The sequence below is a fragment of the Parasteatoda tepidariorum genome, chromosome 4 (genome assembly GCF_982258835.1).
Source record: "Parasteatoda tepidariorum strain Cologne lab strain chromosome 4, Ptep-v5.0, whole genome shotgun sequence".
In the NCBI taxonomy this organism is placed as follows: domain Eukaryota; kingdom Metazoa; phylum Arthropoda; class Arachnida; order Araneae; family Theridiidae; genus Parasteatoda; species Parasteatoda tepidariorum.
In genome coordinates this window covers 41,642,989-41,660,668 of record NC_141758.1, presented here as the reverse complement: position 1 = coordinate 41,660,668, position 17,680 = coordinate 41,642,989, and the positions used below count along the sequence as shown (strand labels likewise).

The 17,680-nt window shown below is 27.1% G+C and overlaps 1 protein-coding gene across 1 annotated transcript in view; it reads right to left on the bottom strand.

Moving 5' to 3' along the window:
• Nucleotides 1–16,228, bottom strand: part of LOC107456442 (uncharacterized) — a 75,009-nt gene extending 58,781 nt beyond the window's left edge. Inside the window, exon 1 of the mRNA XM_016074304.4 lies at nt 15,786–16,228. Within this exon, the coding sequence (XP_015929790.1) occupies nt 15,786–15,832 (47 nt within the window). The 5' untranslated portion in view covers nt 15,833–16,228. The remainder of the gene's footprint in view (nt 1–15,785) is intronic.
• Between the last annotated feature and the right edge of the window lie 1,452 nt (nt 16,229–17,680).

The following is a 17,680-nucleotide window of genomic DNA, read 5'->3' as shown; positions in this document are numbered from 1 at the left end:
GGTAATAGTGAAGCATAATTGAAACTAAAATATTTCCCTTTATTAACTTTGCATTTGCGTTTATTTAATAGCGCAATTAAAACAAAAATGCAGAAAAGTTGTTTCTATGAATTTTTTACTTTAATACTTTCATTTCTTTCTAACTTACAGTTTAGTTTGTTTTGTCTCAGTAGAAAAATGTATTTTTTTTTTACATCTAAAAGTAAAAAAGGCAATATTTTACCTCTAATAATAAGCTGCATAGCAGATAATTCTTATGCTGCTATACAGGTAACCGAATTTGACTCCTCAGATGCAAAATTACACCAGATGCAAATCTAACAGCAGTTTTGAAAAACAAATGAGTTGTATACACCAGTGCTCCTCGACCCCCGGTCCGTGGATCAAATGGAAACGGGTCGCCCATTTCATTGAAACTGAATTCAAATTCCTAGGTTTATATACCAAAGTAAAAATATCTGTGTTCCATTAAAATTTTATTTATTGAAAAAAAGGGGCCCCCATAGGTAGTGACATAAATTTTTTAATGTTTGTAATGTATCATTGTCTCCGATTACCCCCAGATGGAACCGTCTCATTGGAAAGAAACAAGCTCAGGGTTCTATAAGGGTGATATAATGTTCTAGCAAGCTAATGTTAAATCATTTCATATTTATTTTTCGGTGTAACTGTATTTTATTTTGAAGGTATGTTTAAATACAATTAAATAAAATTAATAAATCAAAATAATCTAAAATATAAGCAATCAACGCCCCCCCCCCCACCACCAGCCGGCCGCGGTAAAATTATCAAACGTTGACAGGTTCCGCGATGATATAAAGGTTGGGGAACACTGGTGTACATCATTGTATCAGGTTTTTAAATGGTTTCAGGAGCAATAGAGTAATTTGGCTGGTATAACTTCTGGGTTCTACATTTGATTTGAGGGTAGCTTAACTTCTTAAAGCATTGTTTTATGAATAAAAATAATCAAAACAAAAATAATATTTTTTTGAAATGTTGAAACATTTTTAAATGTTCGGTACTTAAAGCATAAAACAGGAATTTGAGCATTTTTCTTGTTACACTGTGTAATTTTTTTCTAAATATTGTGTTCATGACACAAAAAGTAGTAAAGCTTATAGCAGCATAGTTTGTAGTTTAGTAGAAGCAATGGTTGTACTTATTTTTTTCAATTTTAAGAACTATTTCAAGTAACTTATGAATCAGTTATATCAGTAATCAGTTCCTAATTATTAAATATATATATACATCATACATCATCCTAGATTGATAAGTAAATACACTGTTAAATGTATGACTTTTATGAGAATTTCTAATTCTAATATTCACATTTGCGAGCGTCATAACCAATTAACCAATAGGAACACATAAATAGACAATTAAAAAGACTAATCCAAACAAAAAAGATTTAACTTTGTGATGTATATGATTAAAACTTTAAAAAAAGGAGCACAAAAAATGTCACATAAACATATTTACACTGCAAAAAATTCCGGATCAAATTAAGGTAAAATTTTTATTACCATAATTAAATTACAGTAAAATCATTTATGCAAGAACATGTTACTGGGAAAATATTTGATATATCGTAATTTTTATAGTAATGATTACCGTAAAATCTCTGAATCATTCTAATCAAATAAATACTACTGTGAAAATTACGGCAAAATGGTGGTGCAAAAACAGATAATGAGACCAAAGTATCGGTACTTTATACCGTAATTTGATCCAGAATTTCTCAAAATGTACCATCGTTTCTGTACCATACTGAAGCACCTTCTTCAGAGCTTAAACAAAGAGATATAAGAGATAATTTTTCTGTGTTTCGGGCACCTGAAGGGGCTTTATTTTAGTACAGAAATGATTGCTTGCGTGATATTATTTGTGCTCTTTTTACGTTGTTTTAGCTTTACGAACACTAATATTTATAAATTTACATTAACGAACTGTATATTCAGAAGATCTGCAGTACTGCGATCTGCCGAATCAAAGCGTGAAGAGAATAATGGATACATCAAAAAAACATACCATTGCTTCGGAGACATGTCTCTTAAAATTTTTACATCTGCTGTTGTCAATTCGAACTGATTCCATGAATACAAATTCATCGTTTGTTCTGCTATCACATTAGAGAAGATTTTACTAACAATAACGTGAGATTTAGAATGTAATGAAGCATAAAGGAATGTCGTTTTTTTAATTCGATCAACACCGACGTTTATTTTAATAGTTAAATCCAGGTTGATTCCTTTTCGTCTTTTTTTAATCACAAATTTAATCCAAAGATAATTTATATTATAAGTGTTGCTTATTTATTGTTAATGAAGTTATTATTAATTTTTTATAAAAACAATCAAAATGGTGTTAGGAAATTTTGTGTTAAAATATAAAAGCATATTAATTATCAGTTTACACTAAGAAAAAAATTATACTCAAAACTATCAGAATATGGTAAAATTTACCGTGTTTCTGGCTATACAGGGACACTAATATGCTCGGTAACTCTTGCCGATGAACTTTGATAATGATTTTAGAAAAATTACTAATAAAATAATATTTTATAATGTATAATAAAATTTAGTAAATGTGGTAAACTTTTGTAATTTTATCATGATACATTAAAGCGTGGCATGAAAACTATTTATTCGGAGAAATTTACTTTTCAGTTTCGTATTTTGTACTAAATGTGAGGTAATAAGAACTATAATTTTGGAATCAGAATTTCCGGTAAACCCTTGTCACATGAACGGAAAAAATACCTAATTAATGGTAAAAATTCAGTATAGTTTTAGTGTTATTAACCAAAATAAGTTTTTTTTACAACCAGAAGTGTCATTATTATACAATACGGTAACTTCACCTTAATAAACTAGTAAAATAAATTATCCGCTTCTTAGCAACCAGCTTGTTCCCTTTCAAAATTATCTTGCACAAGATATGTATAAACTTCAATTGTAGCTAAGCCGAATACTCAGGACAACTGCATTTAAATATTCGAATTCTTCAGTTTCTTCTCCTATTCTAACACCATAATTATTTTAAACAGTATATTAACTAATTTTTTTCACCTTTCGCTGTTACCCTCGACTTTGCCCACGCTGAAGTACTTTGATTTAAATTTTAACTACTTTCAAGACACGTCGACGATATTGTCAAAGTTCTCAATATACTGAATTTAGTAATAATTCAAAATCTGTCCGACAGGTGGTGGAACATTTCAGCATAGTAGGTTACAGAAGTATAAAATTATTACGTATTACGCTACCAAAAATTAGTATGATATTATGCGACACCATAACACTGTTTATGTTTAAAATTTCCACACCTAAATATTATAGTATTATGCTCATAAATTATACAAAAATACTTAGAAGACTTAAGTGTGTAATTAATCATATATTAAGTACCAATTTACTAATAATTGTTTTGAGGCGCAATCAGAAATGGGAAAATTTTGTTACAGAATTCACCAGCAAATGTGGAGACGAATCTCATTTTTCATTTTAGGTAAAATCCTGATACCTTATAAATAAAGTTTTAGAAGAATTAATTAATACAGTAAGTACTGTATGCATTTTATTTATTTACACGTATTTTACGCACGAAATTTATATCATATTACATTTCGATGAGCTTCGATGCATGTAACAGAAAACTAAAATAAAATACATTCAAAATAAAAATTTAAAAAGAAACGCAATTTTTGCTAACAATCATTTTATTAATAAAGCGAATTAAAATATTTTCCTTCAAAAATTGCTAATTTTTTCGCAAATAGGAAATCATGTTGCAAATAATTCTGCAAAAAATAATAATTAAAAGAACAGTAAGATTTAGAAATGACAATTTGCACCTTAATACTTTTATGTTAAATAAATTACTGAAAAATCTATTATCCAAAAAATATTTAGACTATTTTGCGCCTAAATTTGTCGGTAAACAAAAAGTGTATAATTTGCCAATAATAAATTTGTCAATAGCAATATAATTTTAAACAAGCGCATAGTTTTTATCTCAATTCCGGTGACCTATAAACCAACAACAAAACCAACAACAGCGATTTACAACACTATCTGAAATTAAAAAAGTAATTGAAAAGTTGATTTTGTTTTGAACTTTAAGCGTTTTAAAGGTATTGGTATATGAATAAAGAAGAGTATCTGACATGTAAATGCTTTCTAATAAATATTCTTTGCACTTTGTACTCAGTAGTGTATTTTTTAATTCAAAAATTTTTAATGTAAGCTAACGGTTATAATGTTTTTCAGTTCATTAGGATTAACAAAAAGTAATTTTTATTCAGAGAAAGATTGAACAAACTACATATAAAATAAAAATTTCAAATAAAACTATATATAAATCTAAAACCAATAACCAATTATCCCGTCTATCCTATTCCTCCAATTTACCTATTTGAAAAAATTCATAGCATCATTAGAAAGTTTGATGACCTGCTGATTACTTTTTTTTATTAAATGAAGTAGCAATAAAAAGTAAGGTATTACTAAATGAAAAAAAATTTTATCAACTTTCAACTATTATTTTATTTTTTATCAACTTTGAACTATTATTTTTTTTTATCAACTCTAAACTATTATTTCATTTTTTTATCAACTTTAAACTATTATTTTACTTTTTATCAACTGTAAACTACCATTTTATTTTTTAATCAACTTTAAACTATTATTTTATTTTTTTTATCAACTTTAAACTATCAATAAGCATTTCGAAAATTCTTTATTAATTTACTTCGAACTTATAGAATTTAATTTAAAAGAAAAACATTCTGGTGAAATTACCGTACTGTATACGAAAGAAATTTTCGGTAAAAAACCACAATTCTGGTAAAGCAAGCAAAATATACGTTATTTAGAATATAGATTTGGTAATTTTTCCGTTCGTATTGTAACGGTTTACCGGAAATTTTGGTTTTTAAAATTATGGAGCCTATTACCACTCATTTAGTAAAAATACAAAACTGAAAACTGAATTTAACCAATTATATGGTTTTTATGTCATGCCTTAAGGTATCTGGTAAAATTTCCTAAATTTAATCTAATTTACTAAATTTTATCACACATTATAAAACCAAACACATTATAAAATTTTATCACGCATTTTATTGATAATTTTAGCAAAATCATTACCAAAGCTTTGGTAAAAATTAACTTAATTTCTGGTGTTTCCATAGAGGTAGAAACACTGTAAATTTTACCATATTCTGGTAGTTTGGACCATACTTGTTTTCTCAGTGCAGAATACAAGTATAGAAAACTGTTTAAATATACAATAGAATGCAGTGAAATATTTAAAAACTGCTCAAATATATTTATTGCTGGATGAATACCTGTTCTTTGTATTAGGTGAAAAATAAAAAAATCCATAAATAAGTACTTATTGCAATCTTGCATAAAACTGAAAGTTATATAACGACACAATTAATAAATATGAAATACTTCCTTTTTCCACTAATTAATAATTGTTGCCCTTCAAGTGGCTTTACGTTATTAGAATAGGCAAAACACGTTTTAAGAAGTACATCTCGTCGAAATAAAGATATTTATTATCATTTAGCATAAATTGCTTGAGACTAATTCATAATAGTTATATTCCAAAATTGAATTCAAATTTCTCCAGTTCCTATATTTTTGAAAGGGCAGTAAGAACCTATTTCCTCAGTATTTAGATTAAAACTCTATAGTATTGATGCAGTTTTTACAAGTACCTAATATACTAATATAATTCTTTGTACTTGTATCACTGTAATTGGTACACATTAACATAGCAACAAATTTTCATAATACCAGAAGTGCTTATAACCAAAATTTATCATTGGCAACAATAACAGCATAACGAATGTTTACGTTTCTCGAATTAATACCAATTTTTAAATAATTTTGCTTTTTAGTGCAGTTATTACCCATTATCGAAATTAATTAAGCATCATTAGCGACAATAACAACATAATAATTGTTTACATTTCTCGAACCAGTACCAATTTTTAAATAATTTTGCTTTTTAGTGCAGTTATTACCCATTACCAAAATTAATTAAGACTCAAAGGCGTTAAAAGTTTCATGCTTCTCTTCAACTAACTCATAAAATTTTTGCATTAATTTATTTCTTTTTAGTATGCCTTAATTTTTTTCTTTTCGATTAGTACCTTTTATCAAAATTAATTAATCATTTTAGTGTCAATAATAGCATGTGAACTTTTCGCTGCTCCCTTAAACTATTAAGTACCTTTGGTCTATCAGTTTTCCTGTTTAGTACATAGTTTATCATTTATTTTAATTTTTACCTATTACCAAAATTAAGGATCATTGGCGTCAATAATAATTTGGTGATTTTTTACATTTCTTCTAAACGAATAAATATCATTTATTCGCTAATTTTTTTTCCGTACACAATTTAGTTGTTTTTAATTAAGTTTTCGTTGTTTTTAAGTTATTTCCCTTTATGCAAACATGCTTTAAAAGCATAACCATAAATGAAATATCAATAAAAATAAAGTTACGTTATTCCAGATGACTTTAGAAATACTATTATGCTGACGTAGCCCGCTTATGCTACCTTGTTCAATTAATTCATTTAAAACCCACTGACGGTTCTGCACGTAAAAAGTCGCATTTTAACCTGCAGTCTTCTCTGCATAGCAAAACCGGTTCTCCCATGTTAACTGATAGGGGAACTGTGTGTAGGGGAGAAACATTCTCCCAATTTTGCCCATTTCCTTAACCGCCAGTGGGTTTATCTGGTGGAACGAATAAAAAATATTTAAATATTAAAGAACTTGTAATAATTCCTTTTTTTTTGTTCAAATAAATAACATTACTTAAATAAGTTAATAACAATAAGTTAGTAAACATCACTGATGTTATCTTTAAAATATTTAAAAATTTAATCGTCTATAACTTAATTTAAAACATTGACTAACGCTTAACCAATGAAAAAATTCCATTTTTTCAACGATTTCATCTAACGAACTAATTGAAATTTTCGAAGGAACTAAATTTGTGCTCCTCTCAGCTATTTTATTTTTATTTTATAACCGTCGTTGAACAGCCGACCCAATTTCATGGGTTTACGACTACTTACGTTCAACTCCGTAGCCTTGTAATTTTGAACCAATCCAGAAGACAAGGAAAGTCCTGGATCAGTACCCCCAGAGGTATTGATTTGTTGTGGGAACATGGAGGACTTTGAGACTCGACAGATTTAACGTGCATCAGTCACCATTTACTACACGAGGAGTCTTCGGCCGGCGAGGATCGAACCCACGACCTCTTGGATATGGGCCCAGCGCCCTACCGACCAGGCTATCCCGGCCCCCTCTCAGCTATTGTCCAAATTTCATGACGACTTCGCAAACAATTCTGGAGATAAAAAAGGAAACCCCCATCCCACTGAAAAACTCTTCATTTTATTATGCATATTTTCTTAGCATTTTCTTTAAAATGAAAACTAAATGCTCAGATTGGAAATCAAAATTCCCAAATTTAAATCTAATATACTCACATTGAAAACTGAAATTCTCCAATTAAAAGCTAAATTGCTCAGATTCGAAACTAAAATTATCGTTATAAAAACTATAATTCGTTCTTTGAAAACTAATATGCTCATAATGAAAACTAAGTCGATCTTACTATTAATGAAAAAAAATCAAGAAATTTAAATTTTTATTCTCAATCAAAAATCTATAACAAGTTCTTATTGAGTTTATGTAAACTGATGCTATTCGCAATAACTGATTATAATTTGATATTGTTCGTAATTAATCACGAGCAAGTTTTAATCAAAGAAACGTCTTACAAACTGTTTTAAAAATTTTCTCTTATTCTATTTAGAACCGGGCTATTAAATGAATTATATTAAAAAAAAACACGAATCACTTTTTACAAGGTAATGGTACAAAAATATTTATTTCATTTTCCCCAAACAAAATATAGTTCAGTGTTAAGAATCTAATCATATAAAATAATTCGAAAGTTCTCATCGATTCTATTTAGAACGGCTATTAAATTTTTTTCTTTTAAAAATAAAGTTTCACTTAAGACGGTTGCGTAAAAGATTTAAAAATAGTTCGAAAATACTTATTATACTTTTTCCCAAACAAAATATAACTTGATCTTTCGACTCTTCTATTTTTACCAGTCAATTTCACTTCAAATGTCTTGTTTTTTGTATGTAAAAGAAGATTTATTAGGTCAAAGGAAAGTAATTTTTAACGACTACAATCTTAGTTTCTTTTCTTTGTCTTTTAAACACTTTTGACACTATCCGGTCATCTTTCTTTAATGCCTCGAAACCAGACTGTTTTTAAAATTTCGGAGTGGTAGTAAAAAAGGATATGAGCATGAGAAACTTTTTTACGAATGAGCTTTCAAGCATGAGGTTTCTATCGACTTTATTCGGTTTCTCGTTCCTTATTTCAACCGTGAAAGTAATGTAATCGAATGGAGATTATTTCCTCCGTTGTATTTCGCTTTTAGCTATTTTAATTTTCGGAAACTGTTAAATGCATTAAGTTAGTATTAGAGGAAAAACCGAAAAAAGTTTCCGTTAATTTTAAATGGAAAATTGCTATACATTGTCATACAGCAGAACATTGCTATACAACAGAAATCTATAGCATATATTGCTATACAACAGTATATATTGCTATATAACAGAAATCTATAGTTATGTAAAAACGAATTCGATTTACCGTTCTTTATTTTAACCGTGAAAGTAATTAATAGTGATTATTTCTTCCGTAGTAATTCGCTTTGAGCTGTTTCGATTTTGATTAAAACTAACTAATAAATTAAACTACTTATTATTAAAAAAACTAATTACATTGAATTTAGTACTAGTTGAAAAACTAAATAGAAAAATGAAAGTTTGTTCATTAGTTTTCACCCGAAACAATCGTGAAAATTATGTAAAATTGGAATAATTTCTTCCGTAGTAATTCGCTTTGATCTATTTCAATTTTGATTTAAACTAACAAATAAATTAAACTAGTTCTTATTAAAAAAAACTGATTGCATGGAATTCAGTACTAATTAAAAAACTGAATAGAAAAATAAAGGTTTCTTCATTAGTTTTCAATAGAAACAACCGTAAAAATTGCGTAAAATTGGGATAATTTCTTCCGTTGTAATTCGCTTTGAGCTTATTTTGATTGTGATTTAAAACTAACAATTAAATTGAACTAATTCTTATTAAAAAACTAATTACATTGAATTTAGTACTAATTAGAAATTTAAATAAAAAAATAAAGGTTTGTTCATTAGTTTTCAACTGTAAAAATTATACAATTGAATTAGAATAATTTCTTCCGTTGTACCTCGCCTTGAGCTATTTTGATTTTTCGAAACTAACAAATACATTGAGCTAATACTAATAATTAAAAAAGACTTATTAGAAAAATAAAGAGTTGTTATTTAGTTTTAAATGCAAGATCACCAAACATCTTAAACAAAAATCTGCAATTATGCCGAAACAAATTAAATTTGTTATGAAGCTTTATAATTTTCAGTTACTGAAAATGGTCGCAATTAAATGAGGAATTTTCTCGGACCCATGTAGAAATAAAAATGTTAAAAATATCATAAAGGATTCAAAGCATACAATGAGTAAAAACTCATATAAAAATATTTATAAGTAACTGTGAAACTTTTTTGATTTATTAATTATCATTGATTATAATAACGGCATTGAAACCTTCTTAAAAATTAGGGGAAACTCAATGACTGTCTCAATTGTACCCATATTTTACACAAATTCATTATGATGAGAGAAAAATGCTTTTATAAAAATTAAAAAAGCCTTGCTAATAATGAAAGTTAATGTAATCATTATTCACTAAAAATAAAATTTCATTTTTTGGAGACAAGTTTTTTTAAGCTTCTAAGAAATCATGATTTTTTTTAAAAAATTAGTTTTCCTCACTTTTATTTAGACAAGAAAAAAAATGATTAACTTTTGTATAGAATAACTAAGTAATAACCAGATTCTTTTAATGTTATCCTTTTTTCTAGTATACAACTAAAGGTATAGACAATCGCAAATCGTTATAATTATGCTCTCTCATACTTTTTCATTTCAAAGATATTTTTTATAAACATTTATTGTTTTTAATCAGGATTCTGATTTGCTGTTTTAAATATCAACAGAATTATATACCAACTTTTAAATTTAGTTTACATGTAAATGGTGTAGACTTATCTTAAAGTAAATTAAATTGAATATAGTTAAGAATGTTAAACAAAATAAAGGAGGTTCAAATATCACTTTTGGAAATTTATAGTTAAAGGAAAGTTATAATTTCATCCAAAACTTAGCTAAAAACTTTTATACAAAACAGTACTAAACAACTAGATATTAGAAACATATATATTAGATTAACAAAATAGATATTAGAAATAAATTTTCTTGTTCAAATTTTAAAGAAAGTCGAAAAATGTATAATTTCTATAAAAAAAAATATATTAAAACTGATTTTTATGAGTTAAAACAAAACACTATTTAAGGTTAAAATGCTATTGTCTTAAGCTACCTAGGCAATATCAAGTCGAAAAATATTTTGCAAGAAACATAATAAAATTAGTATTCACATTACTTTCATGATTTGCTTTCACATCTATGCAAAAAATAGTTTTTACAGCGAGAAAAAAAGTATAGTTCAAACCATCAGGATATAGTAAACTTTACCGTGTTTCTGGCTGATTGGGTACACCAAAAATGGTGATGAATTTTATCAAAGCGCTTTGGTAATGATTTTAGTAAAATTAGCAATAAAATATGGTATTATAATGTGTGATAAATTTTGGTATTTTTATCATGATACCTTAGAGCATGGCATAAAAATCATTTATTCGATTAAACTTATTTTTCAATTTTTTAAGAAATATGTGGAATAAGAACTATAATTTTGAAAACCAGAATTTCTGGTAAACCATTACCATATCAACGAAAAAAACTACCAAATGAATTTTTTATGAATATCACATGATTTGATTTTGTTACCAGAATTATGCTTCTTTGCTTTTTTTTAAACCGGAAATGTCGTTTTCTTACAGTACGGTAATTTTACCAGAAGTTTTATCTTTACAAAAATACACATGGCGAAATGAAAAAAGAAGTAGTATACTATTGCTAGTATACTATAGATGTATGTATTTTATGGTGAAATAAATGTTAGTTTTAAGGAATGTTTTTATTACACTATTAAATTTTTCGACGAATTAAAAGAAAATTAAAAAACTTATTCAGTTTGCCGGCTGGCTTAAGATTATTTCTCCTAACATAATTTCATTAACAAGATTGAAGCTAAAAAAATAACGTGTAAAACATATTTGTTATCTCCAATGTCAGATTCAAACAAACAAGTAACATCTATATATATATTTCTCTTACACGGCAACAAAAAAAAGCCTCATTACAACTCTCCGAATGGCAACGCTAGAAAATCGACCAATGATTGCCGCTAAAAATGTCACATGCCAAATCTAGTTGAGGTGGCTCAACATATAGCGCTTTTAAAAACGGAAACTGAAATAACCAGAGTGTAAAATATTATGTGCTTATGCGCATCGTATTTTTTGTTAAATAATTTATTTATTATATATCAGTTTATAGATGGTAACGAGAAAAGTTTTGTGGTTGCTATGGTGACTAATTAGAAAGTAAATTGTTTTTTTGAGTGAGTGTGAGATTTGTTTTTTGGAACTGCGATGCTGTAATTTTATTGTTTAGTTAATAAATATTCCTTTTATATTAAACGTGATAGTAGTTTCCTTAATTATTTTATTCGAAGTCCTTTGAGCTTTATTTGAGGTCAGTTTATTTTGTATTTTTTGACAAGAGAGAGCATTCTCACCAAATGAGATTTCTTCCGAAATTCAATGTTTTGTTTATGCAGGTTTTTCCATTGCAATTCTCTTATTTCAATTTTTAAAAAACTTAATTATAGTCAAAATTTTAACCTCTTTAAAGAGATATCAGTTTTAGAAATTTTATCTTAAGATTTTATACTATAGCACATTTCTAATAGATTTAACGAATTACATGTCATTTATTTGAATTCAAATTTATTTTAATGACTTAGTATTTACTACAAAGATATAATTTTTTTTTTAAAAAAAGTTGTTATATGGATTTGAATGATTGTTTTGAATTCTTAGAATTTTGTGCATTTGCAATATACCGAGCGAAGCGAGCTTGGTTTGCGAAGCAAACCATATAAGATTGCGAAGCAATTTTCGGGGGTTGGTGAGCGTCAGCGAGTAGGGGGCGCAGCCCACTAGTTATACAATAATTAAGCATAGATAATGGTAACAGATGTAGCTAGTAAACTATAGACGCATGTATTTTATAATTTTTGCCAAAAATGCTAAACGTATGATTCATGGGATATTTTTAACTACTGAATTAAATTTTTAAATAGTTTGAAAAAAAATTCCTAAACACATTTAGTTTGTTTAAGATGTCACCAAGGACATGTACTAAAGTATCAAGCGATTGCGCGATTAATTTCTCATAACTAATTGCATAGACAAGATTGAACCAAATAGAATAATGGGAAAAAAAACATACTTGTTTTAACTATAATGTCAATTCAAAAAGTTATTAAAAATTTACTTTTTTGAGAAATTCACAATAACTGTAACTTTTTCAATGGTCTCCTCTTAAAAGATATTAAGAAATTGCCTTTTAGAGAATTATTGAGAAAGACGTTTTCTCTATAATCTTAAGAGATTATTTAGAAATTGTCATTAGCCAAAAGTAAATTTCCTAATTGTCTCTAGGCAAAAGTAAATTTCTTAATTTTCTCTCAATATTATATTATGGAAAAATGTCTTAAAAAAACAATTATTAGATCTGTTTTTAACAGATCTAGTGATTGTTTTATAACAATATTCATTATAAGATTTTATAACTTATTTATCATTTAAATTTATTTATTTATTTATTATTGAATATTAAATTCTATAAATAAAGAAATTTTAATTTTTTTGAAAAAGGATTTTTGTGCATGGTGGAATATTTTTTGATTAATGAAATAAATAAATAAAGGGGCTTTTTATAGATTTTACATTTTAAAACAAACGAAAATCAGATAAGCTAACAGTTTTTTAGTAGCTATTTATTAGATTGCTTTTATAATTAAAAAATATTTTTTTGCTAGAAATCAGAGTGTCAGAAAAAATATATATGAAAGAGATAAAAAAGCGGCAAAAAGAGATTTTACTATAAAAAGTACCGGCACCCTAAGAGCCGGTACTTTTTACCGTTGCTTGAATCGACAGTCTTTATGCTTTAAAACATAGAATATAAATTTATTAGAGTTTCCTTTTATCCTTACAATATGGTAAATTGTTTTTTTTAACAATACTTCCTTTGACTCTTCTATTAACATAAAAAACTTTTAAATAAAATATTTAAGTAAATATTTTTTATTATCCTATTGTTGGATAATAGGAAATTCTATTTCTATATACTTATTCATTTTTTTAAATTGTTTAATGCTTAACTTATATATAAGAGGAAAAATAAAGGAAAATACTAAAATTTCCCCCAAATAATTAAAAAGGTATATTGTGCATGTAATGTAAATGAACTTTAAAAATGTTCTTTTCCTGAAAACATCAAATTAATCCTAATTGCACCATTTTGTTCATTTTGAAATACAAATTTATACTTTAAAAACTATCTTACTAGTAAATATAAACAAATAAGAACTTAAATATAAATTAATGATTACATAGAAGTATTAATTATTATTTAGCTATGTCTTTCTTTCTTTTTAATTTTAATGCTAAAATGTTACAGACGAAATTTCGGTGACATTCTTGCTTTTTTTCCTTCATTGTTTATTAGCATTGTATTCTTTTACTCTCAATAATATTTTCAGAAGAATAAGTTTTTCAATTTCAGCTGCTTGTTTTGAATTAATTTAGTTAATAAAACAAATTTGCTCTGAGAGAAGTGGGGATATAAAAGATTATTACCAAGCTATTTGACAAATAAGGAAAGTTTTTAAAATTTCATAAGTTTTTAGATTAAATTGTTAGATTTATTTCAAATTGTATACATGTGCTGCTCTTTAATTGCAAGAATTCATGGACGAAATTGAAAATACTACAGTAGTATTAAAGCTGATTAACCTTATCATCACTTGTGTAAAGTTTAAATAAAATCGGAAAAAAGAAAAAAAAGAGGAATTTTAAAGGGCCAAGCGGAATTTTTTAAAAAGGATTTTAAGGTGATACAGCCCTTTTTGAAAACTAGAAAATAATAGAACTATATGCTACAAACTACATCTGTCAATTAAAGCGATTCCAAAACCAATTTTACAGACCGACGTCCGGAAACCAGAAGGATTTACAGCCAGTTAAACTCTAGCTTGATGATGTTCTACCACAATATGTTTCTTAAATGCTAAGAGTTCTTTTTATTTTAAATGTTGCTTTTTGGTGTTTTATTTTGTACCTCACTCATTTTACAGGTTTTTAATAAACAATTAAAAACTTGTTGTCGTTTGCTCTGAGAGAAAAACAATTGCACCAATAAAAAAAATGAAAAAAGAAAGGATAATAATTCTTTTAACATTTATTAACATAATCTAAAATCTAAGGAAAGAAAAAATTCATCCTATCCCAACCTTAACACAAATGAATTCATACATATTAAATTATACCAAATTATTAATCTTTTAAGCATTGGAGTTAGTTTTTCCACGGAACAATACTCTGAGTTGACGAGTTTATGTAAGCTCTTATCATATGAGTAATTTTATAGCATCTCATCTAGTCAATTATTTTAAACAACGTTATGGAGTTGAACACCTAAGAGCCGTACATCCGCTATTGTAATTTCGCTGTTTGTCGCCTGTGATGAAATAAAAAAAAAGCACTGAAAAAAAAAGTGAATTCGAGCTGCTTAAAGGAATATTTTCTTTATTAAAAGAGGATGCAAGCGAGAAAACGATATTTACTTTATTGTCAAGGATTTAATTGTTATTTAACAGTGATTATTTCAAGCATAACTTTAACAAAATAAAAATATTAAAATTTGCAAGAGGCTAAGTAATAAGAACGGGTTTTTTTGCGGAATATAATAAATGAAAGAAATGAAAATCCAATATTTAATGAAAAATCTATATAAAATATATGGTTGATTTATTTTTGCTTTTTATGTAATATATCCTTTTTTTCATGTAATCGAAAAAAGAAATATGCAATTCTGTAACAAAAAAATTTTCTTGCAGAAAAGATTGATTTAGTTTTACGCTATTAAGTCCCTTCAAGGAATAAATATATTTTAAAACTGAAATTTAGAAACGAGAAGTAATTAAGGTGATAACGATGACGAAAGGAACAAATAAATGGTAAATAATTATTGTGGAGAAGGAGTACTATTAAAGTATTTTTCTGTAATAAAGTCTATCAATTTTTTATGAACATAATGAAAATTTGATAAAACATGGAATTTAAAAAATAATGTTAATTACATAATTAACATAAAAGTTAATGATTCAACTAACGTAACGTAATTACCATTTATATGATATTCAACTGTTTTCACAAAATGAATTATTACAAATAATTTTAGATTAATCTATACATTTCGTGCAAGTAACACTAAATTTAAAACTAATTTTTAATTCAATTAATAATTAATTGAAAATTATCTTTTTTTATCCATATGCCATTTCTGATGTGCCTTTTCGAACAAAAAATTACTCTTTTTCTTTCAAGAATAAGTTGAAAGTGAAGTTAACAAAGCTAACTTACTCCGCAGAAGCACAGCGTGGATTTTTTACAACTTTCCACTTCATCATCTTGGTGGTCTTCCTGAATAACTTGATCCCACATCCTCAACACTCATCATCACTGCACGTTTCGAATAGAATCCCTGACGATTCCTTCCCCATCGAAACAACACATCACAGAAAATTGGGTTATAAGGTCTTCTTCCTCTATCTAACGCCAATAACACGCCAACACCTTCCAAGATCAAATCATATCCACGAGTATAGTAAGCGGAAGTTAGCACCAACAACAAGAAACCGATGAAAACGAAACAACCTCACTAGAAAGATCACTGAACGGTTCTAAAAGTTGAATCTGCGAATATAGTTACGTTTTTTTAAAGTTCTTGTTTTCTCATCAATAATCTTATGAGTAAATGTCTCCTCTTTTTCCCACTGTTTTCGTTCTGCCTGATTGCGAATGTTTCAAATTGTCTCTCCTTTGTTGTTTCGAATAATACGCTCAAGTTGGTTGCGTAAAGTTTCGTTTCAGGAAAATGGCAACACGCAACGCTATGGATATCATGAAACTTAAAGCAAACGATTATTGTGAATGACACAAACTTCATTAACAAACGACTTGGAATTTATTGGAAACGGTGCATATTTTGTAAAATTTCACAAAAGGAAATTTTTAATGATGAATTTTTCCTTTTATTGCATGCAAACTTATTATAATGTGCAAAATGCAATTTGAGACAATGGAATTAAGACATTTAGAATAAGTAATTCGCGATCGCAACGCTCGAGTACGCCGTCTAGCGGGAGCCTGTAAATATCGGACATTAATTTATCACGTTTTAATTTAGTTCCATCAAAGTCATTGACTGAATCAGACGCCATTTTTTAGCAGCAAATAAGAAACACAATTTCCCTAAGGAAAAGGCCGAAGAACTTGAAAAAAATCTCCAGAATATTAGTAAATCTTTCTGGAACAGAACACGCCAAACATTTGAAGAAAAATTCCTCAATAATTTTTAATTTCTATTATGAACAAACTTGCAACTGATGACTTCCGATTTCGGATACTGTTACAGATGTGTGTATTAAGGTAAAATGCATTTCTTCTGTCTTCAATTCATTACGAATTAAAGTGAAGTCAACATTGCTTTCGTCATTCCAGTGAATAAATATGAATTCAGAACATACAGAATTGTAATAGTTATAGCATATTCTTCTTATTTATAGAATAGTATATATTTCTGTATCCATATAATTCGGAAAACAACAATAAAAAATTATCCAAGTTACTTGAAATAGTGCCATTTGTGCTGATTCTTAATTAATTTAAATCGTTTTCTTGGTAAGTTTTTTTTAATTTTGAAAGAATAAGTTCAACTAGAATTCAGCTATTCTGTTTTTAGCTACATATTCAAATTCATATAAATTATAAAATTTTGCTGTGTAGTATGTTATCTAAAAGTAATGAAGGTATAAACTATGTATCTATTATTTGAGAATAAAGTTTTCAAACAAGGAACTTATCATTTTGGAATTCTCCGGGAATCATAAATCAGGTAAGTGCAATGATTTTTACAATAAAAAATTTGCTTGTAAATATTTTTTTTTCATTTGATGATGGTTCTCTACAGAATGGTTTTTTACGTCTGATTAAGAACTATAAGAATAATAAAAAAAGAAACAATATGAAAGTTTTTATTTCAACGTTAATAATTCTTAAAATCGTTTTTTTTATCCTAAGAATTCTTTATTTTCCGTTTTTTAGTTTATAATTTTTTGATAAAAATTGTTCTCAAAATACTTTTGAAAAATTAAATGGTATAACATTATGTGTTTATGTATACTTCTTGTATATTCCAATGTTTGAAATAATATGATTCAGAAAAGTATGGAATAAAAATTCGGTACTTACGATGT